The 24,484-nt window shown below is 42.9% G+C and overlaps 1 protein-coding gene across 1 annotated transcript in view; it reads left to right on the forward strand.

Moving 5' to 3' along the window:
* The first annotated feature begins 2,115 nt into the window (after positions 1–2,115).
* Positions 2,116–24,484, forward strand: part of CUL3 (cullin 3) — a 53,119-nt gene continuing 30,750 nt past the window's right edge. Inside the window, exons 1-2 of the mRNA XM_032193062.1 lie at positions 2,116–2,262; positions 17,125–17,322. Of these exons, the coding sequence (XP_032048953.1) occupies positions 2,197–2,262; positions 17,125–17,322 (264 nt within the window). The 5' untranslated portion in view covers positions 2,116–2,196. The remainder of the gene's footprint in view (positions 2,263–17,124; positions 17,323–24,484) is intronic.

The raw sequence follows: 24,484 nt of genomic DNA on the forward strand, positions 1-24,484 counted from the left end.
CAGGATGACCTTACAGAGAGGTCAAACCCTGAAGTGCTTGCCCCTGTGTTTGCAGTCAGGCATTTGTTTAGGTGCTCTGCAGAGCAGGATTGGGTCATTCTGTTCCCTCCTGTGATAGAAATCATGTTTTTCTTTCTCCTTGTGTGTTTCAGTAGTCAAATATCACTGGTGGTTGTGAGGGTGACGGAGTATGCAAGGAAGACCTGAAAATATGTATGGATGATTCCTCAGAAGTGAAGTTTACTTCCAAAACATCCTAGCTTTGGCGGAGCCCAATCAAGCCTTAACAAGGAAAAAATCACCATGAAATAAAGAAACGTTATTCCCAAAGAAACAAAGAGAATATTTTTCAGTATGTTAAGCAAGGGCCATGTTCTGCTTTTAAAGGCCTGATTATGAGGATGTAAACTAAGATTGATTCTCATGTAATGTACTCGTCACTTTCTTCTAAAATTTCTGCTGCACTTCGCATGACTCAGGTAAGTACTAAATCAGATTATACAAGCAGTGTTTAAATAATTAAAGATTTGTTGCCACCTTCAAGATAAACATGTCAATGAGAAAGGTCATCCTTCTCATTCGGGTGAATACATTCTGTATGGATTAGCAAGCGCCTGAGGAACTTCCTTTACTGTATTTGGTGATATCGCTGATATCTAAAAGCTGAGTGTTGAGGGGAAAATAAATAAATTAAAATGGTAAATGACTGCTTTGGATAACGCCGACTTTTTCTCCATACCCTGCAAGTTGTCTGGGGGGCCTTCACACCTCGTAGCTGCCTGTGGTTGTGATTAGCAGAAAACGAGTGGAGGGCTGTAGCAATGCCCAGACCCGAACTTTCAAGAAGGGGACCATTCCCCGCCACACGAACCGTTACTTCAGCGCAGGAATAACAGCAGATATGGAAGATCTGTACGCCAGATAGCTGAGATGACCTGCTTACAGGCGGGTGGCTACCTCTTCCTATGCTAATCCGTCCCTTCTCCACCCATCTGTCTCATTTCTGTCTCTGACCCACCTAGAATTAACATTATAAGCACTCAGCGAACCTCTAAATTAGTTCTTTGTGTAAACTCAAAGCCTTAATTTTCATCAAAACTGCCTTTTGTGCATTATGTACGGAAGTAGAAGTTTTGCACTAAAAAAATGGTAGTTGTCTCCACCTTGGGCAGTCCCAGAGCAGACCTCAGCCACGAAGGGAGGAGCTACGGGTGAATTTCTACACAGGAGATATCCCCGCTGGGTCACAAATCCGTACGAAAAGGGGTCTCAGACCGCAATTTAGTGATGTTTTTAATAATGAAGTTAGCGCGAGCTAACACGCGTGCTAGGGTGCTGTAGGGGTGAGCTGACGGGGTAAAATAAAGCTCCTCGCCATGAGAACCGGGGTGTGCGAATAATTTGATTTTTTTCAGCCCGCTGTGCCCAGCGGAGCGGCGAGTAAGGATGAGTCAGCGCCTCGGGCTGGAGATAAAAATGTGTGTGAGGAGCGGCCGGGCGGGACGGCGGGCGGCTGCCTGTGGCAGCACAGAGAGGGAGCGCTGAGGCAGCCACGGGAGGAGTCACTGCGTTTCGGCACCAATTTCCATCCCACTCCCATTCTGGGGGCTCTTTCGACACGAGTCAACCCCAAAACCTCGCCGGGGACGCGGCGCCGGCAGCCCCCCAGCGGGCACACCACACGCACGGGGGGGGCGCTGAGGGGCCGGGGCCCGGCCCCCGCCCCGCCCCCTCGTCCGCGGCGGTGACAGCTGGGCGGCGCTCTCGCGAGGCTTCGGCCGCTCTCGCGAGACCTGCGAGGCTCCCCCCCCCCAGCCCCGCCGCCGCCACCGCCCCCGCGGCCGGATCCGGATCCGCGCCTCGCTGCTGCCGGGCGGAGCGGGGGGACGGGAGGGAGGGGAGGGAGCTGCGGGAGGAGGAGGAGGAGGAGGAGGAGGAGGAGGAGGAGGAAGGAGGGGGGCTCCCGGCCCTGCGCACTGCGCGATGCTCGGCCGCCATCGCGGCGGCGGAGGCTGAGGGGAGCGCCGCCAGCGCAGCGCGGGGCCTGCAGCGCCGCCTCGCCGCCCCCCGGCACGGCCCGGCCCGGCCCGGCCCCTCCCGGCCTCGCCGCAGCCCCGCAGGGCGCCGCCAGCGGCCTCCGGGCCCCCCCCCGCACCCCGCTCGGCTCAGCCTCACGGCGCCCCTCCGGCCCCGAAGATGTCGAACCTGAGCAAGGGGACGGGCAGCAGGAAGGACACCAAGATGCGGATCCGGGCCTTCCCCGTGAGTACCGCGCACAGGCCGCGGGCACGGCCCCCCCCCAGCCCCCCCCCACACACACACAGCGGGGCCCCGCTCCCCGCCGCCACCCGAGGCCCGGGGGGGTGCGGGGCCGGGGCCGGGGGCCGGGGGCCGGGGCCGCCTCCTTTGTTCGCGGGGAAGGGCCTCCGGCTGCCGCCGCGGCACGGGGGGGCCCGGGGAGCCGCTGCCGTGCCCCGGGAGGGGGCTGGGGGCTGGGGGCTGGGGGCTGGGGGCGGCCGGGCACAGCCGGCCCCTGCGCTGGGGCTTTGGGGTTGTTGATTGCTGCGGGCATCCAGCTCGCCGTGCGCTGACAGCTGCCTGGGTGCGAGCTCGCAGCGGAATAACAACAGCCCCGCCGTGTTAATGGCGTGGAGGAGAGAGAGCAATAGGCGATCCTGGCTCGGGGACCGCCAGGAAGCTGTGTGTGTGTGTGCATAGGTGCGTATGGTAAAAGGGAGATACTTAGTTGAGTCACTGGCTTGTAAGGTTTAGCGTAACTTTTTGATGTTGTGTCTGATCCCAGTAGGCAGTGGTACGCAGCTACTGTGCCTGTGTAAGGAAACTGGACGTACCTGTTTGGCCTAGCTCGCTGGCAAGGAATATATCAATAAATTTGCTTCATCAGAGATCTCGCTGATGAAATTAGGGAATTCTCTACGTTTTCAACAGCTCGTTCAGCTGCAGCAGCCCGATTTGCTCCTTTCCTCGTACTCTTCCCTCTGCTTTTAATCATTGACAGTTGTGCTTAGTGGTAAAAGTCAAAATAAAAAAGCAAACTATGAAACGTGAATTTTAGCTGATGAAAGGTTGAAAGGGTAAAGGATGAAATGTCAGTATTTTTTTAGGAAATTTTATGTCATAGAAATAAAGAATTACTTTTGCTTGGCCAGGAGCACTACTGACAAGTAGTAGGAAAACTGCATAGAAAAAAAAATAACAAAAACAATGTGTATGTTTTATATCAAACTATAGCCCCCAAAAATAGCATTCTTCTAATTTGATAAACATATTCATTTATCTCAACTGTGAATATGTAGTAATGGTTCAGCCAACAAAGGGCAACTTAGCAATGGGATAAACTTGAGTTTATGTTTTATTTGTGTCACCATTTGTGTAAATGAGCACGTGAGATGAGGTTGGTGGTGAAGAATGCTCGTACAGAGCTCTGCTCTTACAGAAATTCAAGCTCTGTCATCATTTTTTTTCTTCCAAAACTGTTCTTGCTAGCATTGTTTTTCCTTTTTTTCAGCTGTTTAAAACAAGTCTAGGTTAAAGCCCTAAAACTGAAACAAAAACCCTCCCCCAAATTATCTTCTCCCTAAAGTAATTCAATAAGTATGTATAGGCATCGAGGCCTGCAGATCTCAAATGCTGGATGACATCTGTTGACAGCAGTTTTTCAGGTGTTTCCTTCAAGAGAGATCTTCTAAGGCATTCTGCTGCCAATCCTGTTGATGAAGCGTTTATGGAGAAGAAGCATGCGCTTGGCTGAGAGCTGGAGGGCTTTATCTTTCCGAATTGCAGAAGGCTACAGTTCATGTAAAAATCATAACAGAGATCTTGCAGAGACGCGAGTGTTTGTGTATCTTTGGTCCTGCAAAGAGTGCCAGCGACTGCAGTGGGATTATTCGTGTCAATGAGGTTACATCTGTGTGCAGGATAGGATCTATATTTAGAACGTGTACTATCTGTACTTCAGTTACTGATCTTCGCTCTTTTATCTCAAATTTGGTGCTTCTGCTCGCTTCTGAAACAAGTGCTTTCAGAGGTGACTTTGTGGGTTGCTTCAAACTGTTCAATTTGCTTCATATTGATCATCTCCCCACAGTAGGTCTACCTGTTCTAGCTGGATTCTCGCTCGGAGGTAGCTACTGGCAATTGTATTAAAGTACAAGTAGCCAGATCGGACGGGTCAGGTTCCTGGAGCCCAGCAATATTACGGCAACTCCATCCGCACACATTGCATCCCTTTTACATGGCAGAGTTTGTGAAATGTCACGGACTTGTCAGCGATCTAAGTTAATGTAGTTTGCAAGATTTTTTGTATTATTTGGAGTGCAGTAGGGTTTTTGCTAAAAAGGAATGTGTATATGTGCAGAAAATACAGACTTGATACAAAACATGTATTCGTGGCCCCCCGTTGTGGAGACGTGTTAGGGGTTGTCTTCCACGTCCTCCCTAGCTTAAAGTACTTTCAGGTCTCAGGTCGTCACCCGCTAGCGCTGGCTAAAGGAATACTTCGAGCTCTCAAAACAATCTTGCAGCAAATCTAATTTTGACATGACTGACTTGACCTGTGAAAAGTGGTACCAAAGACTGACAGTTGTGCACTTGAAGCTCTTGGAGAGATGTGTACAACCGTGATCTAGAGTGTCTGATAAATTAGGTTTCCTGCAAGTTTTGTTGTTAGTTAGTGAAAATAATAGCCTTAAATGGGTTTTGATGGAAGAGTTTTACTATATTTTTTTTTAAAGGGCACATACTTGTTTATTCTTACAAGAATAAACAGTGTTTGGGAGGTATTTGAGAATTAGTTTTCAAATTTTATTACAGTAACGTTGAGCTAGAATGAATTAACTTTCTTTTTAACTCTTGTAAATCGATGTGTTCGTGGTCACCATAAAACTGGTGGGATAGATCTTTCTGAAAACCAGCGCAAGCTGATGTAGGTTATTGGGTTTGATCTTCATAATGTGTTTTTTTCCTCAGTACTTTTAATCATTTTCACTTCCTGCAGAGCTATTTTCACTCTCTAGAGCAAGGCTGCAGCATAGTATTTTGCCAGTTCTCAGAACTATCTATTCTGGTGAATCACTATTATATGGTTACATTATGAATTCTGGAAAGCATTTAGACAGATCCTACGCATGCATTTGAGATAGAATGAGTCTTTCAAGTGTGTATATATAAGCTTCACTGATTCATTTTATTTGAAATACTCGTGCCCAAGAAAATTCTCGTTTCATCCAGTCTTATGCAAAAAGGCCACTTTCAACCCAGTTTATCAATTGATGTTGCTTCTGACTTTTCAGAACTCCTTTTGAGGAAGAAGTCAGTGGCTTCAGCTCTTACATAAGAAGTACTAAGGCTCACATCTTCATGGGGCGCTGCTCCTTTCCCTTCAGATCTAACAGCCACTTGTTCAAGGCTTTGTATAGGCAAAAGGTCCGCGGCCCCCCCTCAGGGAGTGCTGACTTCTGTGGTTTGTTTTGAATCTTGGAGAATTTATGATGCAAGCCGATATGAGGTCTGTTAAATTTATGCTGCCAACCTGCGACGTGTAGGTCTATCAATTCAAGAAGATGATGTGAATTTTTTATCTTGCTTGACCATCTTATAGCAGATAGAGCCTAGAAAAAACATGTTAAGCTGCAGTTAAATCCCTATATGTTCAGATTATGCAAGCAATATTTGTATTTCTGCTTTGGCTTTGCCTTCAGAACATATCTGCTGTATTGCTGAGTGTGAATGGGCAGACATGGAGGATAGGATAGGGACAGAATTGGGGGATGGTTTACTGCAGGCTTTTTCAGCTCTGATTAAAATAATGTAAATCCACTGAGGGCTGCAGTTCACAGCGGACTGCCCAGTTAACTTGATGTTTTTCTGTGTCTGGCTTTGTGAATCTCACTCGCTTTATGTTCTCGAATAAGTATTTGCAAGAGCATCTTGGCTCTTAACCCGTATAGCGCATACAGCAGTAATAAGTTAATGTTTGCAACCAAAATATTAGTAGGTTTAAAACTTAGAAATAAAGCAGACCAGAAGATTAAAACACTGTTTCTTATTCAAACGAAACAGGTATTGTTTTGCTCTAAACTACAATTACAGAATATTTGCTGTTTATTGGACATTTAACCTTATGAAAGCCTTCTAGTTTCCACAGATTTATTTTTTGGAATTAAATGCTATGCGTTACTTGTAGTATTTTGAGGAGATGCTAACACTAATTCCAAGGTAGCCTTTGAGTTGTTGTGGGTTCTTGGTTTTACTTTATCTAACACACTGTAAGTATTCTCTTTTAGTTGTGGTCTAACCTAATCTCGGTAGAAATTCTTAGTTCTGTAGATATTTGGGGTTCAGTCTCAAGTTTTCTTGTTTTTCTCTTGGTAGCTTCTGAACTTTCCTTGTTAGGTCTTAAGTTCTGAGCAGTCAGTCCACATGGCCTGAGGTTTGAATCAGTGTCCCTGAGTGGACACTGGAAAAACTACTGCTGTTCTTGCATCTTGCCTGCATTTGAAATTGACATGAAAAAATCAAGCAAAGTGTAAACCAGGATGCACTGGCATTTTGTTAAGATTTTACACTGGCTCATTCAATCAGATTTTTTTTCCGCAGAAAATTATTATTGTTTTAATTTTTGAAAATGCATCTTTTTTTGTCTGTTCCACACTGGTGCGTGCATGGCCTAACACCACACCATTTCTCAGAGTTTCAAATGTGTGTTCTCAAGTCTTTTGGCTTTGATCTGTAGGACAGGTAGTCCTAGTGCAGGAGCTTTTACATCTTCATCACTGTGACTGATCTATGGTGTCTGAATCTCTCTGTACGTGGTGAAAGCATTTTGAGATAGATTGGGACAGATTTCCTTAAGGTAATTCAGATGAGTTCATTCACAAAACACAGTAATTCTGTGATGCTCCAGCACAGGTTCTTGGCCGTGTGCTTCCGATGGCTGGATGTTGTCTTGGGTTTCTAGTAGCTGTATACGCAGAAACCCAACTCTTGAGAAGCAGGGAGCTTCTGTTTCTCATTCTAAATCACTTTCTGTGAGGAAACAAGGAATAGGAAAGCATTAGAATATAAAACTGTAGCATGCCCGAGCATATTTTTTGTTACATGATTATTTTATTTTTCTGAAATTCAGTTAAAGCAAGCAGACTCTATTAAATCACTAATAATTCTTTTGTAGAAGTGCAAAGTCTGGAGTATCAGCAGAAGTAACCACCATTAGGTGATTTAACAAAACAATTCCAGTACGGACACTCTTAACATACAGACTTTAGGCAAGGAAAAAAGCCTGCATTTAATACTTGAGTACAGCAAGGAGGACAAAATTGTAATAAATATTTACGTTTGGATGGTGCTTGCTAAGGGGTTGACTGGATTCTTACATCAGTTATGCGGAAAATTAGTGTCTAAAGGGCTGAAACCATCTTGTTTTACATTAAATAAGACCTAATTGTATGTAAAATGCACAGAGATAACTATAAACAAATAAAGCAAGTTGTGGATGAAGTCTGTCTGTGGAAATGCCAATTTTTGTTTTAATATTAATAAGTTATGATTTGTCTGCATTTATATTTTTAAATTACAAATATGGTATAAAGTTGCACTGTAGCTTATCTCAGAAAAAACGTAATATCCATTCCTTATACTACATGTAGTATGAGTGTGGGCTGTGTGTGTTTAGTTCTTGTATTTTGTTTATGAAGAATCTCTACTGAAATTAAGGCTTGTCCTATTTTTACACTACCTTTATTTTTAAAGTATTGGCACTGTCTGAGTGGACCTGTTTTTTTCCCATTGCTGTATACGTGGGTATATTTCCATGTGTAGTTCTGGATTTGTTTTTCTTTTGCACCTCTTTCAGTGTTAGTTTCGCTCTTCTAGGCACTGCTGATTTCAGTCGTGGTGTATACACTAAATAGTGCCCCAAAAGAAGAAAAATCCAAACCTGAACAAAACCCACAAGGAAAGTTTTCGTGTGTATTTATACACGTGATTACGTGTGTATTTATAAGTGATTTGTTAAATGTATCTTCTTCCTTTCCCTCCCTCAAGTAAACTGAAATAAAAATATTCCATTGTTGTCCTCTGTCTACCATAAGATGTTATTTTATCTCATATAAAAGTTTTGGATTATTAATGCAGTAATCATTGGGAATAGAAGTTGTCAGCAAGGTCCCCAAACCCTTAAGTCCACCCCTCCCTTCTTCCCCAAGGAGATTATTTTGTTTCCTGCTTAGAAATGGCTTTAGGGAAGGCGGCTGCAATCTCTATACGTCGCAGTGTGTTTCACAGCTTTCCTCTTTAAGCCGTGCTGATTTTTGTATGATTGTAAAATACTGAACTACTTGTAGGTGAGTTGAGGGGGGAGAAAAAACCCAAGAGGCCAGCTCTTCGCTGGAGCTGGGTGAGCTCGGAGCGGGCCGTTTGTGGCGCAGAAGCTATGGGAAATGGCGCCCTGAGGAGGGGGAGGCCCAGCACTCCCACAGCTGCGGGCCTCGTCTGCTCCTGGCACCTTCAGGTGGAGTTGGGCACACGGCATAACGCCTTTACAGCACGGCAGAGATACTTGTCACATTATACAAGCTGTTGGTGTAACCGGGAGCGGTGCGGGTGTGAGGGCGGGCAGCCCCGGGCCGTTAGGGCGGTTGGAAGGCAGTGCCCGGGCCCAACAGGGAGACAGAGGGAGTCAGGGACCTAAACCCTGCCGATGTTTTGGAGCTCCAGCACTTGTTGTTGGTGGGTTACGGGCAGTTTCCTTTCAGCTCTAAGGTCTGCGGTATGTTGGAGGTCGTTGCGGTGGAAGAGGAATGAGGCAGCTGCCCTCGCCTGCAGCGTGAGGGCCGTCAGCAAGTAAGCTGCTCTGTGGAGATTTGCAGCCGGCCTCGCTTCGTGGCGGTCAGCTCACGCTCACGTAGACCTCAGGGTTTCAAAAGTATGTCCTGGGCTGCTCTCATTGCGAGTTTATTGCGGAGTGAAATGTTAAATGACTTGAATGACTAAATGATTTCATTCACTTCTGGGCCTTGCTCGTAAACGGCGGAAGGCCCAGTAAGTTTGCAAAGCCTTGTGCCTCTGCTTCACTGTCATTTCACCTTCTTCAGGAGCCTGTGTGACAGCTATGGACAGAGCTGAGCTCTTGCTGTGCAGAGCTGGCTTTGTCTCCCAGGTACCCTCTAAATATCTGGCATTCTGCGCGCAGAGGTGGAGGGTTTGCTCCCTTGAATCCAGCTCTTCGTTCCATTTCTGCTGTCCTAAATAAGTTCAAATATCTTAACACCAACTTGACATAGGTTGGAAACCTTAAACCTGTTGTATTTCTTTCAGCAACATGTTTTCTTCTGTTACACAAACCTTTCATAATTTTTCCATAACTTTAAGGAAACTTGTCTTAGGATCATTGCTTCTAAAGTGAGTCAAGAGGACTCTGAACTTCTCAGTAGTCTTCAGAATACTGATACCCATTTCTGTATCCTTTTGAGCAGGGGATATGAAAACAGCTTTGGTGTCAAATTTTTGTATTTATTACTTTGTTTCAGTCAGAATAGACTGGGGAGGGGGGTGAGGAGGGGTGATAAGCAGCCCTGACCTGCTGTATTTTTTGTACAATCAGTATGAAATCAGAGTCGGAAATAGGATTACTGAAATAAACCAAAAAAGTTATTTCCTGCCTGAAAATTCTTTTGTTACCTTGCAAAGTTAAACATGAAAGATCAGACTTTTTGTAGTGTAAACTCAGATCTAGGCTTTGGCTAATACTTCCCAAATTAGCAAGAGAAGTTTCAGAAGTATAGGCAGTTCTTCCTCACTGTTGTTTAGGTTCAAGTGTTCTTAGGAAATAAGTAGTTTCGTTATAGGTATTTCATAATTCTCCATTTTCAGAAGACATAGTAATGAGCAGCATGGAAATGTCACAATGTTTTTAAAAGGACCGTGTTTAATAATATGGGCAATGTTCCTCTTTTGGCTGTATAAGCACTTCCATTCTATAGCAATGACAACTATCTTTTGAACTGGAACTTGCTATTTTTAGTTTCTTACCAATTCAGTTTTTCTAGATGCCTGAACAAAAACAGTTACTTACTGTTTTTTAATACAACTTTTTCTAAGCAAGTTTCATATTTCAGTGGCAGGTGGGCAGAAGTTTGCACCTGAATTAAATAACATGCTGCTCTCCTCTTTGCTAAAGCATTTAATTTTAGGATCAAGTCCCTGGTATAATTAGTAGTAGTATCTTTGAAATATTGAAGAGGAATTGATCCCTGCCCCTCGTGCATCCATCCTTGCTGGAGGATAAGATCCTTCAGACAGTGCTGACTAAAGTAGATGCGCGTTTCAAGGTAATTGGGTCACGTCGAAAACAAATGGTAAGACAGATGAGTGTGTAGAAGGCAAGATGAAGGAAGCTTTATGTAAGCAATCATAGATACAGTATTTACTAACTTTACTGATCAATTTCATTTGCTAGCCAAGTGAGGCTGGTCAGCTGTCTGTTCTTGTTGTTGACCCATACAGATAAGTAACATTCTGCCTTTATCTGTGTTAATGAGCGACTCTTTGAAGGTGTGTTTCTTAATTTGAGCATCATAAGCTGCAAATTGAAATCTTAAGTCGGTTTCAAGAGAGTATAGTGCAGTTTGGGCTACCCTGATGGACCTGCAGGGGAGAAAAAAGCTAGAGGAGTCTTACCCATGGACTTAAACTTGCTGCAGAAGAGTCTGTCTCTAATGGAAAAAATGAAAGGATCAGTGAATCAGTCTTGGTGGTGTCAGAAATGAGTGAACACACAACATGAGACTTGTTCTGAATGAAACAGATGCTTCTGCTATTTATAGCGATCTAAAGGTGATGCTTTAATCTTGAGCAATCTTTCGAGAGCTGCCCAAATATTTAGTCTTTCACACTTGTGGCATACGCTGGGAAGCAGTTTGGGGGAAGGTTGCCCTTAGCCTTTCTGTACACGATACGCTCTCATAGTCACGTGTTAGCAGGCACAAATTCTGGGGGGGGTTAGTGCAGGGAAAGCGTGCAAAGGTCTGTAAATGGAAAGGTGTCAGTGCTCACAGAAGCAGTGCTGAATTTGTTTCAGTTTATATTTAGAGCTGTCTGCTTCTCCAGATTATCTTGATTGTTTTTGCATTTTTTTAAAGCAGCGAATCAAAAGTTTTCAGGTTACGTTTTGCCTTGTGTTTATTCAGTAACCGGTGGCTGCTCAGATTTACATAGTCCATAGGCACAGTTCACATGAAACAGGTGCCTGGGAGGAGTTTTCTCATTCTTCCCCTTTCCTCCAGGACACCGTTCTGTAGGTCTGAGAGATTAAAGTTGGAGGGGCATTTGGAGAAACTGAAAGAAGTTGTTAATATATATAAAAAAAATAATAGTAATAATTGAGGTATGTTGGCAGGTCAGGTTTAGTCTCATTTTTCTGAATCTGTTCCTAAAATATGGAAGAAAAACCAGTCTCTGATCTGTCTTTAAATATGTTGGGTTTCCTAACCCTGTTGAAAGCGTTGCTGTAGTATGACATTGTCTGTTTGTTCAGGACTTGTTTTCAACTTTTAACAGAGACTGTCAGATGGCTGCTGTGTGGTGAAGCTCCTGTGTCAGGCCTGCTAATAATACAGTCAAATATTACTTTTTGAGGGGAAAAGCAAATCCTTTTTTTTTTTTTTTTTCTTGGGACTTTGTCCTAATTAGAAAAGGAAGTTCTTGAAGACTTACAATTTGCTGTAGAATTTATCAAAACCAAGCAACCAAACCCAGCCCCTTCCTTTTCAAGCCCCCACCCCAAAACAGCACTTGTGTCGTGATGAGCCCAGCAGTGCTCGCAGACAATGCCTTGGAGGTAGCCCAACCCTATCAATCGCCGGGCGGGAGGTGCAGCTCCATCTTTTGAGAAACAATCGCTTTTTAATCTACTTATCTCTTCCTCTCCGTGCTGGCAGAGCGGCTTTTCATTGCTGCAGAACTCATTTCAGTGAATGGGAGGAGGACAGGGGCTTTGCCTACTGTACTGCAGCTCTTGGGTCTTCTAATTGACAGAGGATTTCATTTTTTTGTCTCAGTTGTGCATTATGCATACTTCTGAGCAAAGTCTGGTAGAGCTGGGAAGGACAGGTGGATATTGCAATTCCTACATTTGCACTGCCTCCGTGTTTTCATGGAGTCCTGCCTGGTTCTCACAGGCTGGAGCCCTTTGGTGTGGCTGGGTGTCAGGCGAGAGCGGATTTTCCTCAGTTGTTACGGGGTTACTCCACTCATCTCCTGAGCCAGGAGTGGATTGTGGTGCAGTCCACAAGTCTTCCTTGTGGGATGAATCTGGAGAAGCCTGGTGTAAAGGTCGCCCTCTATAACAAGTGCAAGGCTGGAATGCCAAGGGGTGAGTGAAGAATAGGACTCAGATATTAAACATGGTATCAATACTGAGTGCTGGAAATGGGAACTGGCCATAAGCAAACTCCAAGTACAGCTTCCCTCCCACCAGCCCACAAACAAATGCCCTCTGAAGGAGTGTAAGAGCGCAGTAGGCGTTTCCTGACACTCTTGGGAGATGTGGATGCTGTTGGATTATCATCCCCAACTGCTGTTATAGGTGACTCAGGAGCAAAAGGCTAATTATTTGGGCCACTTTTGGTGGCTCGCTGTGATGACTGCCCTGTGACTCTTTGAGCAAATGGCCAAAGTGGGCTCACGACCCCGATTAGGGCCCAGTAGGTCAGGATGCTCCCTACTTCTTTCTATCATTTCTCTTAGCTTCCATTTCTGTTTTTCTGTGTGTCTCGACCTGTTCAGATATCACATTATTAAGGACTTTTGTGCCTGGTGACATTGTTCACCTGAGATCAGATGTTTCTGTTTCAGAGTGTGGGTAATGGAGTTGTTGAATTCTTGACATACTGATGTTTTCTGGACATGAAGCGTAGCCAATGTGTCCTCTTCCAGGTATGCTGGTCACTACACAGAGATGAAGGTTTCGAAAGCCAAAGGAGGATGAATATTCTCGTCCATCTGTCACGAACGGGAGTACCTTCTTATCTGTTCTGTAGCTGAAGAAGATAGGGAACGAATATGCCATGTTCAGGGGATTCTTGGAGCAAACTCTAGGCGGCATATCCCTGTCATCATAAATTCTTGCCTTTTTAATTAATATTAGAAGGGCTTATAAAAATTGAAGTAGTGATTAAGTTTGGAGGCAGGGAATGTGCTGCTCTTGCCGCTTGCTGGTTAACCTCAGCCGAGCTTCATCCAGAATGAAGGTGTCAGGCAGAGGATGCTAAACACTTGTGTGACAGACTACTTAGTGCCATCTTGAACTGACATCATTTTCAGTGTCCCTCACCTCATGGACTGTGGGTCAAGGCCCCAGTGATGGCAGCAGTCAGCCCTGCTCATTTTGTCTGCTGACAGCTGGCAAGTAAGGGAGTCAAACAGGCTGCAATTACCAGGTGCAAATGTTTACTAACAGAGCTGCTAACTAGCTTTAATTGCCGGTATCCACTCACTTCCTTCAAGGTAGGCCAGGTAAACACTCCACTCACATTCTGTAATTTCAATCTGTGCTTGCTCTGGGGTGTTAGACCTAAAGGATGTCACAGGAAGGAATGAGGCAGGTGTTGGTTGAGTTTCTGAAAATTTGATCACTGCAAAGCAACGCTTCTTCCTTTCTGAATGGATCCGGTTCACTTGGTAGCGTGTAGAATTGTGGCAAACGCTCTGCTGGAAACTGCAGTAGAAAAATTGAGTAGCGATGTTTGCAACTTTTAAAAAGGAAAAATCTGATGCAGGTCTTTTTACAGACTTCTAAAACTTCTGAGAATTTAGCAGTGGCCTGTTTGGCATGAGATATTTGTGAGAGCTTCGTGGAATCAGTGATTGCTGATTCAGGCTTGGAGGTTTTGATAGGATAGGCAAACTATTGTTACAGGCAGCACACACATCTGATTCTGCATTGTGGCAGTCCTGTGAAATAAAGGACCTTTTGAGTCCTTTGCAGACCTTTTTTTTTTTTTTTCTGTGAAATGACTACAATATCAGTATACATGAAAGTGCAGTCTGATTTCCTCAAGATGTTCTTGTGCTTTGCTCTGAGTTCAGATGGTTGTGCTCAGGCTGTGTCTTTGAATCACTAGCATTAGAGCCGCAGTTTGTGGAAGTTTTCCAACTAGTGGCTTGTTACAAACAGACATCTCTCCTGCCAATGATGGACTTGATCTCTTGCCCATTCCCCAAGAAAGGTAATGTTCAGATAAATGGGACTACATTAATACATTTCCTCTCTTTGGACGTTGGCTTCTAACTATCTTTTTATGAAACTGGGTGTAAGCACTATTGAAATTACTGGGATTTTGCTTTTAATGCTTTTTTTTTTGAACTTGCCTTTTTTCCGAAAAGCACCAGCAGAAACAGAAATCCAGCTTTTGCTAAAATCTGCTAGAATAGAAGGCACGAGTGTGACAACTGGATTGCAGCCATGCAGTTCACTTTTCTGATATATGGCTGTCAGAAGAAATCTGGGAGTGAGCTTGCAGGAACATTTGGGTTCTGATACTGCGTTCAGGTTGGTGGAAGAGGATCACACAAAGGCTTTGCTGTTAGTTGGGATCCGGAGAGTTGTGTAAATCTGTACTGGGTGATCTCTACAGGGTGATTGGGATTATAATTCTCTAATAGCTTTTAGAGATGGTTTGGTACAAAATTCTGAGAGGTGAAAAAGTGGTGTAGTGGCATCGTGAACTAATTTTATTTATTGCTTGTTTTTTTTTGCTTTTTTTTAATCTATGTACAAGTCTAACTTAAGGATGGAGTATGAAAAAAGGTGAACCTCAAGCTTGTAGTCAAAGAGTAGATGTAGTCACTGCAGTTCTTACACAACTTTGAAGGTGATCCAGTGGCAGTTCAAAGCTAAAACACTTTCACCAGTAGGGAGGAAATAACTTTTTTTTTTTTTTTTTTTTTTTTTTTTTTTTGGAAGACCAGGGCTCTTCTAACCAAGAATGTAGAGCTTCAGCAAACCTGTTTCCCCCAGAACATCACAGATAGTAGTCTAAATAGTAGCAGAATTCTTCTAACCAAGAATGTAGAGCTTCAGCAAACCTGTTTCCCCCAGAACATCACAGATAGTAGTCTAAATAGTAGCAGAATAGAAAGTGCACTGAGCAGCAGAGTACTTTGTTTGATCTTAGATGGTGATAAGTGTATGCTATCATTTAAAATATACCTGTATATTTATCACATGGAGAAGTAAACTCCTTGAAATTACCTTTTATGAATCTTTCTTGTGCTTCCCAAGCAGACCGGTGTGTGGTTTAAGTGGCAGAAAGTTCTGTTGCGCTTAACTTAGCGAATTTGGAGCAAATATTGCAACTATTCCTTCATTTTTGATAGCATTTGAATTAAAAGTAGAAGAACTATCCCATTTTTTTCTTTTCCGGAACAGATCGGAGTTATTAGATGTAATGCTGATCTCTAACATACAGAGATGTTTCCCAGCTGACCAACAACCAGCACTGCTATATAATACCTTCCCAAACCAGCGGCTGGAGATTTGCCTGACTTACATAGAGCATATATTTAAATGTGGTAAGCAATTGAATTGCAGCAGAGAGACACAAAAAAAAAGTCACGTTGGCTGAGAGATTTTTGATTATCAAGGGGAGAAGGTGGCATAGGTAGGTGTTGCTTTGAGAGTCTGCTTTGTTTGAAAACAGAACAGCATTTTTGTGAAAGAAAAGCTGAAAGGCTTTTACTTGGATTGCTGTCTGTAACTGCTGCCTGAATAGTTGACTTCGTTATCAGTACTTGTGAAATGGCTTGTTAGGAAGACTTCAGAAAATCATTTCCGTGAAGAGGCACCAGTGCAGCAGATGCAAATTAAAAGGAAAATAACTGACCTTTCGATATCACAGGTAGCAGAATGAGCAAGGTGTGCGTGTGGAGGGGATGGGACGTTCAATTTCTGTGCTGCTGCTTCTGGAAGATAGGGAGCTAGGAATGTACGTGTCAGTAGGTTGGTGACTCTGTTATCAAGAGAGTGAAAAAGTGGTGAATGATGGGGATGTTTTTGGAATGAAAACCTTTGGTTTTTAACCAAAATTCCTGAAGACTAGGGCGATGGGAGATGGTGCTTGTTTCGCTTTGTGCTGTTCATCATTGTGTTTGACTACAAATGCAATCTAGCCTTCAGTGTCCTTCCTCTCCTCGCTTTGTGGTTGTTGGGTAGGAGGGGAGGGAGAAGGGAGAGATACCAGGGTGGGTTATGGTTTCCCTTTATGCTGTCATAGCATTATTTTTCACTTAATTATTTTCAAGGGCGCTTTTATGGTATTGTTAGGATCAGGGGTATTTTCTTTCTCTACAGTAATTCGGGGAGAAATATTTTTATTTCTTCCTCAGCCTTTTTGTTGAGGTGTAAAAGGCTAGATTGCCTATAAAGTAAACAAAAAATATCTTTAAAAATCACATTTTAAGTTTGGTTTAATTCAAGTGGATTTTCTTTCAGTTGGGTGATGGAGCTTGAGTCATCAAACTTTATGCAATGCCATCAGCAACTTTGTTGCTGTGTTTCTGTGAGCCTGTGCCATCTCAGATGCTGCTTCATCCATGTAGCATCATATTTTGAAGCACTTGATTTTGGTAAATAACTGGGATTGGTAAAACACAATTGTAAACTGTTTTGCACTAATCACTAGATAGCACTGGACAAAAATTGTTTTGGTGTTCTGTTGAGACTTTGTTATAACACTTTCTGTCACTGAATTTTTCTGTATTGGTACTGTTTTTATTTAGTGCCTTTACTGAAGTACAGATAGTCTGCGTAACAGCTCAGGGTCATACATGTTCTGGTTAGAGCCTTATGCATATCCTATAGCAAGTTGTTTAACTTTGTGCAGTGGAACCTTGTTTAATACAGCTGTTAATTTTGGAGAACTCCCTACTAATGGAGTTAATGGCTGTTAACTCCCTACCAGTATCACCTGTATTGTTTTGATAAAAAAAAAAAAAAAAAAATGTTGGAATCAACAAAATGTGGCAGAAGCAGTCGCTGCTTCTACAGCTCTAACTTCTGAAGGTAGCTTTATCTTGATTCTAAACAGTCTTGTTTTATTGTTACAGATGACTATGGATGAGAAGTATGTAAACAGCATTTGGGATCTCCTAAAAAACGCCATCCAAGAGATCCAGCGTAAGAATAATAGTGGCCTCAGCTTCGAGGAGCTATATAGGAATGCCTATACAATGGTGTTGCATAAACACGGAGAAAAACTCTACACTGGACTGAGGGAAGTGGTCACTGAGCATCTCATAAACAAGGTATGTCATTTTTATTAATGTCCCTTGTACTGAAGCGTTCTGTTCAGTTGCTTAAGCGAGTAAAATCTAATGTTATTGTGTAACATTTAGTTGAAACTATTCAATGGATACCCTAAAGAAATGGTGGTTAAGAGCTAACTTCCTGCTGCTTAATTTACTTCATGTTCCAGATAGTTTTTGTTACAAGTTACAGATGGAGGGTGCGCCATAGGAAGTTTTTGAAAGTGTAAAACAGGAAACAACTCGAGCTAGAGCATCACTGCTGAGATGCAGCCATGCCAGTTTGTTGTTGTCTTTTTCTAAAAAAAAAAAGCATTTTGAAGGCATTTTGTGACTTTCTCAGAACTCAGTTTGGTTTGTTTTTCATCTGTGAAGCAGAATAAATACCTGTGCAACAACCTGTTTGTTATGGGCAAATGAACTAATTCACAAGTTAATGAGAGAGTTGTGCTAGGATTACACAATTTCGAGAGGCAGGAGGCAATATGCAAACACACAGCTCAGCAGCAGCAAAAGCCCTGAGCAATCTGCATTCTGTTATTTCAACCTTTTCAAAGCAGTGTAATTCAGTCCAAATGCCACACAGAAATTTCTATTTCTGAAGATGTATCATCTCAGAAAAGGGCTCTTCACATCTTGCGTTAAACCACGGAAAACCTCTCTAGCTTCGGTGGGTAGAATTTAGGGCTGATGGTTAAGCGTGTTATTGAAACCACGTTGAAGCTCGCTTTTTATGAGTCCAGATAATGTTTAGAGGTAATAGGATCTGAAGTCTCAGGAAGATGCTGTACTTCTTGTGGTAACGTTCAGACCTCCTATCTTTGGAAAGAAATGCACGGCCACTTTGATCCCGTGTACTGTCTGTGGGTTCAGATAGAGTGTCAGATTTTTGTCCTCTTATTACAACTTTCAATTAGGAAAGTCATATGCCGTGGTGCATCCTGGATGTTTACTTGTGGCAGGAGCGCAGAGGGTGGATGGGAGGTCTGTGCCTAAATATCGTGTAATGCTCGGGAAGCTTTTTGTGTCTGTTACCTGGAGATGCTGCGGTCACTATGCATGGAAGTGCTGTTGCTGTGGCACAGGTGAAAATCAGCTCTTTCCTAAAATCTTAGTTTTTAAAGGTATGGTTCTGATAAGCATAGTCTAAAACCTGCTTTATGTGTCGGTGTGTGTTGGCTTTTTAACCATTTGCATGAGAGGAAGCATCCTGTGTGAAATGGCTAAATATTTTATGACTCTAATTGTAGTGCATTTGTGAGTCTTGAGCACTTCTGTTTTCATAATAGCTACGTTCCTGAGGCTTTCTGTGCCGTGTTTGTGTATATGCCTGTGTTTTTATAGTCTACATTTAATAATAATTAGGATACTAAACTTTTTTTCTTAGGTTTGAGTTTATCCTGGTTTAATTTGAGGAAAGCTGATTGTCTTTCTTTCTAACTATTCTATTTAAATTATCCATATGCAAAAACACTATTCTGAAGCATTAACCGTGGCAAAGTGGCAGAAGAGCAGGAGATCCTGCGAGTTTGTGCTATCACTGCGCTGCCGGAGAGGCTTGTACAGATACTAGTATAGAGAAATGCCTTTCTGACGCTTAATCCTAATTTTTCTGATGATTTTTTTCCAGTGCTGTAGTACTCCGATCTTTAACGTGATTAATCAAAGGGTATCTGCGTGCATGGGTAACAGAAAAACAGATGAGCCAAAGTTTTGTTTTAAATAGAAGGAATAAATACTGAGTTTTAGTAGCTAAATGCCCTAATGTTAAAATAGCTTTATTATTCAGATGTGTGATAGTGCCTTCCTATAAGTTAAATGGTTCTAGGATAAAACTTAAAATATAAAAATAAAATAGTGGGGATTCGAAGCCTTGTTTCTTTTGGTGGGCTTTGCTTGAGGATGTTATGTTCAGGTACATGTTATAGCTGGAACTATGAAAAAATAGGTCGTTGTTTGTTAAGAATAGGATCAGTTCTGAAATGGCATCTCATTATTGTTAGTACTTGTAATAAAATAGATAAAACAGTGCTTTTGTTTAACCTCACACTTCATGGAACAGAAATTTTAGAGGGATAGTGTTTTCAGTGGTTCTTTCCAAGAGCAGTTCTCTGTTAGATATTAAGTAGCTAGTTAGCAATACAAGTTTTAGCCGTAAATCTCTGTAAAGTTACATTCAGAGAATCAAAGGTGCTAGAGTATAGAAGAGGGGAGTTTTGCCAGCTGAAATGTTGTTCATGAATTGTGTTTAACTTCACCAAAATGAAATTTTTCAGAAATGGTTAGGTTGTAATAAAGGCAGGCAGTGGTTAGAAGGAACAAAATGCAAATTTTGAATTGCAAGAAACCTTCAAACAGAATTGCTACTTTTTGTTCATCTCTACTGGTTATCTTCCTGCAAAACAAATTACATTCCTGTAGTATTCCAGTCACACAGGTTAATGAAGAGTAGATGCAGAAACTAAGCAGAGGCACTGCATTCATATGTTTTTAAAAATTGTTGCCAAGCTTGGGAAGCAAAAGTTTATTTTTGGTGAGGTATTGTTAAGAGCTCTATTTATTCTTTTGTGCTTGTGTAATTGCTAGATGAAAGTTGCACTTACCCATTATTTTTATTAGAAAGAAACTCTAAAGAATAATATTTAACGTCTAAGCAAGAAAGCATAATGCCATGTGCTGTCTTCACAGCCTGTTGAGTTGTAAATAAAGTGATAGGTGCAAACGCAGTACAAGCATACGAGATGAAAGCACCCAGGCAAGTTCCTGTGAAGGGTGCTTGGTTTTGAACTTGCAGACCCCAGCAGCCTGCAGTTAGGATCGCCGTGCTTGGTGAAGGAGGCAGTGAGCCAAGGAGCTTACTCCACGTAATTGGTAGGAGTTAGCTGTCCTCAACAACTGAGTGTTTACCACAGGATAAAAACATTATAAAGCTTGTCTTTGCCTGTATATTGACATTATTTTTTAGTACCTCTAAAAGCAAGTTAAAAAATGAATAAAATGCACTGAAACCTTTTACCTTAATTCAAGCATGAAACAGGGTACATTTAATTCTTGTGCATCTGAGGTTTCCCGGATTGCTCCTTTTCTTGTCATTCGGCATCGCTGTAGCTTGATGTGGACACTTCACGTCTTGATCCTTGTCTGTTCCTTCAACACATAAATGTTGTAAAATTATTTTAAAAAACAACAAAATGCCAACAAAGCTTAGTTTGCAGCTCTTTAACATCACTTACTAGAACGGAAAATCCTGAAGTTTGCAGGATAATGTTTTTAAAATTCCCTTCATTTTGATGGTTTCAGTCTGAAATCCAGCCTCAAATCAATTCTATAAATTGTGCGTGAGGCAGAGGGATTGATTGATCGATTTGTTGGCCAATGAAGTATTTTTTGGTAGGTGATAACGCTGCCGGAGTATTCTGCGCATCAAAGATTCAGAAACACCAAGGACTGTCCTGCGCTTACATGGGCTGAAACATGCTGGGTCGGGGAGGTGCTAGAGCCTTACTGAACAGGACGAGATTTTTGGGATATGGAAATCTTATCAAACGCTTCCGTTGCTGCCTGTCATTGGCATGCCAGGGTGCTTTACAGCAGAGTCTTTGCTGATACAGCTGAGGGAGATTATCAATGGCAGTGCCTGTAGTAACTCAGTAGTAGTTACGAAAGGCATCCAAGAAAACCCTTCGGTAAGGAGCACCGAGCCAGTCCTCGTGGGGTCACTGTTGGATGCAGGGGGAACGTTAGCGAGTGCTGGGGCAGGTTTGGATGAAAGGCAGCGTGTCTGCTCTGGGGCTCTCTGTGATCTGTGGCAAGCTTTAACATTTGCTATCGTGGTGCTGCGGAGAGAAGACAGGTATCTCCTCCAAGGAAATCCAAGAGGTGATTTCCACCGTGTCTGTGCTTTAGGTAGGGAATTATGCATGAGGAGTTGTGTAGGAGATGAATGAGTAAGCTTTAGGGTCTGCTGTACACTTGGCTGACAAGATATGAAGAATTGTCTAGCCTTATCTTTCTGTCCTTAATATTTTAGGATGTTCTTGTGTGAGTCTTCAATTATATGGAGGGCAGAAGGGTCAGGTGGAATAGACACAAAGCAAGTGCAGTTCAGAGTAATCAATGGTTTTCAGTCTTCTGTGTTTTTTTTCTTTTGTCTAAAAGGATAATAGCTGCATGGGTGAACAAACACTTCTGGTAACATCACAGTGAACCTGCTAACTTAGTTGCAACTTGAACATTTTAGAATACTGTCTTTTGATTTTCGGACTGTTGCACTGTTTGGACTTCCGTACAAGATGAAATTTGGTAATAAAAGTTCTTGGACCTTGAGGTCTTAGGTTAGAAAATGCCTTCCTGTACTGCTGGTCCCCGCAGAGGGCTCCGTCTGTGTGAGCCTGTCCTTAGAGTGCTGCAGATCACATCCTTGGGCTCTCCGTGCTGCTGCATCAGGACGCTGTAAGAGAGAATGCTAGGCCACGAGCCTGCTTTGTGTACACTTAATAGAGAGTTACTTAAAAGTATTGGAAGCTCATGCCATAAACTATTCTTAAGAGATTTTGTATGTGTGTGTGCTGGATTTCCTAGGAGCCATATCCATTATAAAATATAATTGAGCCTAGAGTCGCAAGCAAGATTTCCTAATTGCAAATACAAGACCTTACATAGATTATGAAGCTGCTAATTTACTTTGAGACTGGACCTTGGCAGTCCTGTTCGTGCTGGATGTGCCTGCCAGTTACTGCGGGATTGCAGAGATGGCTACACAACTCACTACAAGCGGGGTTAATTGAACCTCACGTTCTGCTGATAAAACTTTCCAGGCTGAAGTTTTCCTAAGGCTTTAGAAGAGCAGCAGCTGTCTCTGAAGGGCTTCCTTCTCTATAGAAAAGTGTCAATGTCCAGGTGTTTTTACACTGAAAGTCATTTATTCACCGAAGCAGCTTTATTCCAGGTTTTTGCTTGGCTGTGGTGTGTTGTGCTTTATCGTACTCTTCCTGTAATAGGGGTGCATTCATGGCCTGTACAAGGAATGTATTCAACACGTTGTAGCTGGGCAGCTGTTGTAAACAACAATCAGGGTGTCTTTTGTAGCAACTACAAGAACTTTTTTCCAAACGTGTCTGCAGCTTAAAATAAGCTGAGGAGAGTGTCATTGCAAGTTTTACAGAGAGACTCTGAGCGTGGCTTTGTGCCATACAGCCCCATCGCTGGATGTAAAGTATGTTTTCAGCAAGCTGCATGGCACAGGGCATGGGGCAGAGGTAAGGTGGTGCGGGTCCGAGAGCTCTCACGTCTGCGTGGAAGCAATCACTACCTGGCACTGAGCACCCTGTTTGCTTACCAGCTGACACGGGATCTGGTGCTGGCTAATCTGGTAGGATTATTGTGATGGATGTGTGCAATCAGAAAGGCACGGTAGCTCGGTGTTGTAGAGATCTTTGAAGTGTCCTGTGATGGTCTTTCATATACTTGAGTAAAACTGATTGATCCCTACCCCGATTCTCTGTACTTGTAAATGAATTGTGCTTTTAGTTTTTCTTTGCTAAGTCTGACTACTGTGGCTGGTCCACAAAATAATTATTTTTCCAAGGTTTCTTCATATCGATTAAGGAAGTGAAAGCAAAGATATCATGCTTCTTTTTCTTGGAGATTTGGCTTACTCTTTACAAGGCTGATGAGGTTTTTAATGCACATTCCTATTTTAGCTAAAAGCCACATAGATTAGATGACAGCAGCACGTGCGTCTGGGAGACTGAAGGGTAAATGACAGTCACTACCAGAGAGAATGAGCCAGCCAGGCAGCACTGCCTGTGCATTATACCTGCGTCCTGTGTTCTCCAAAAGCAAGGAGAGGCCTTGCAGAGGAATGTCTGCAGAGCAGGAATTTGAAGATTTCAGAAAACCTTGAACAACTTGCAAGCAAAGCTAGTTTCAGTTCCTGCTAACAGGGTGAATATTACTGGGATAAGCTTTTGCAGCTTATTGAGAAGAGACCGTAGTGTCTGGATGAAATGCCATGCTGTGTTTTTGCTCTGCCTTTCTAAGTTGTTGGAGTATGTATAGTTGCATGCCAGACTGATTTTATTTTTTGGTATACTGTTTTTGCCTAGTAACTTAATAAAGCTTAAATGACAGAGTGATGTCTCTCGGGTGTGTGGGTGTTTGTTTGCGTGCAAGGACTCTGGGATGTGGATTGGTGGATCAGGAGCTGGCCAGAGCATTCTTGCAGTCTTAACTATCAACTTGGATCGGGACTGTTGCTGCCTGGCCCCTGAGCATGCCTCTCTTGTAAGGTATAAGACACTTAACGTGACATGAAGCGCAGATGGGGGCAGGTTGTAGTGCAGGGAGGGAAGGAGATGCCCCCAACGCTGCAGGGAGCTGCTGGCAGCGGTTGGGTGTTGGTTCTGGGCTCTGCCCGTCACAGCAAGTGGTCGTGGCTGGAGAGCTGTGGGGGCAGTGATGGCACCACACATGCACCGGCAGATTGTCCCAAACTGTTGAGATGTATTTGCAACGAAGTTCCTCCAGCATGCAGAAAAAGTAGCCTTTGGTCTATTTTTCTAGTAAATTAGCTGTATTTTGAACTGAGAGGAGGAAAGGAAACGTCTCTATCCAGTTAGAGAAAGAAAACTTGTTAAAGAAAACAAACTTGGTCTGACACAATCAACAGCCTTCAAACTGTCTGTTTGGAAGGCAGAAGTCTCTAAAAGCGTTCAGCAGTTCTATAAACCTTTATTTATTGAACCATTTACACGTTAAGTACAAATTTGGGCATTCTTTTCAGTCCCCTCTCTTACGACGATGCTTGCATATTGCTACACAAAAATCCAGCTGTGTAGGTAGGGCTTTACTGGGCTGTAAGAACTTGAAACTATACCCCATTTGCACTTACCACCATTGAGGGTCCTCCTAAAAGGATGTCTCTCATCTTTACATTCACACCTAGAGTTCTGTAGGCTACTTCTATTACTCTTTGTTACCTACTTAGCCTGTTGACTTTCCTCGTTTGGAAGTGGTGTTGAGAAAAGGTTTGTCCAAATTTGTATTAAAACTTTGATTTTATGTCATTGTTACAAGTAAAACTAGATTTGTTTTATCCTGTATGGAGGATGTATACTGATTGTTTGCTACAAGTCAGCTTTAACTAAACAGCAAACTTTTT

Source organism: Aythya fuligula, chromosome 9, assembly GCF_009819795.1.
Source record: "Aythya fuligula isolate bAytFul2 chromosome 9, bAytFul2.pri, whole genome shotgun sequence".
Lineage (NCBI taxonomy): Eukaryota > Metazoa > Chordata > Aves > Anseriformes > Anatidae > Aythya > Aythya fuligula.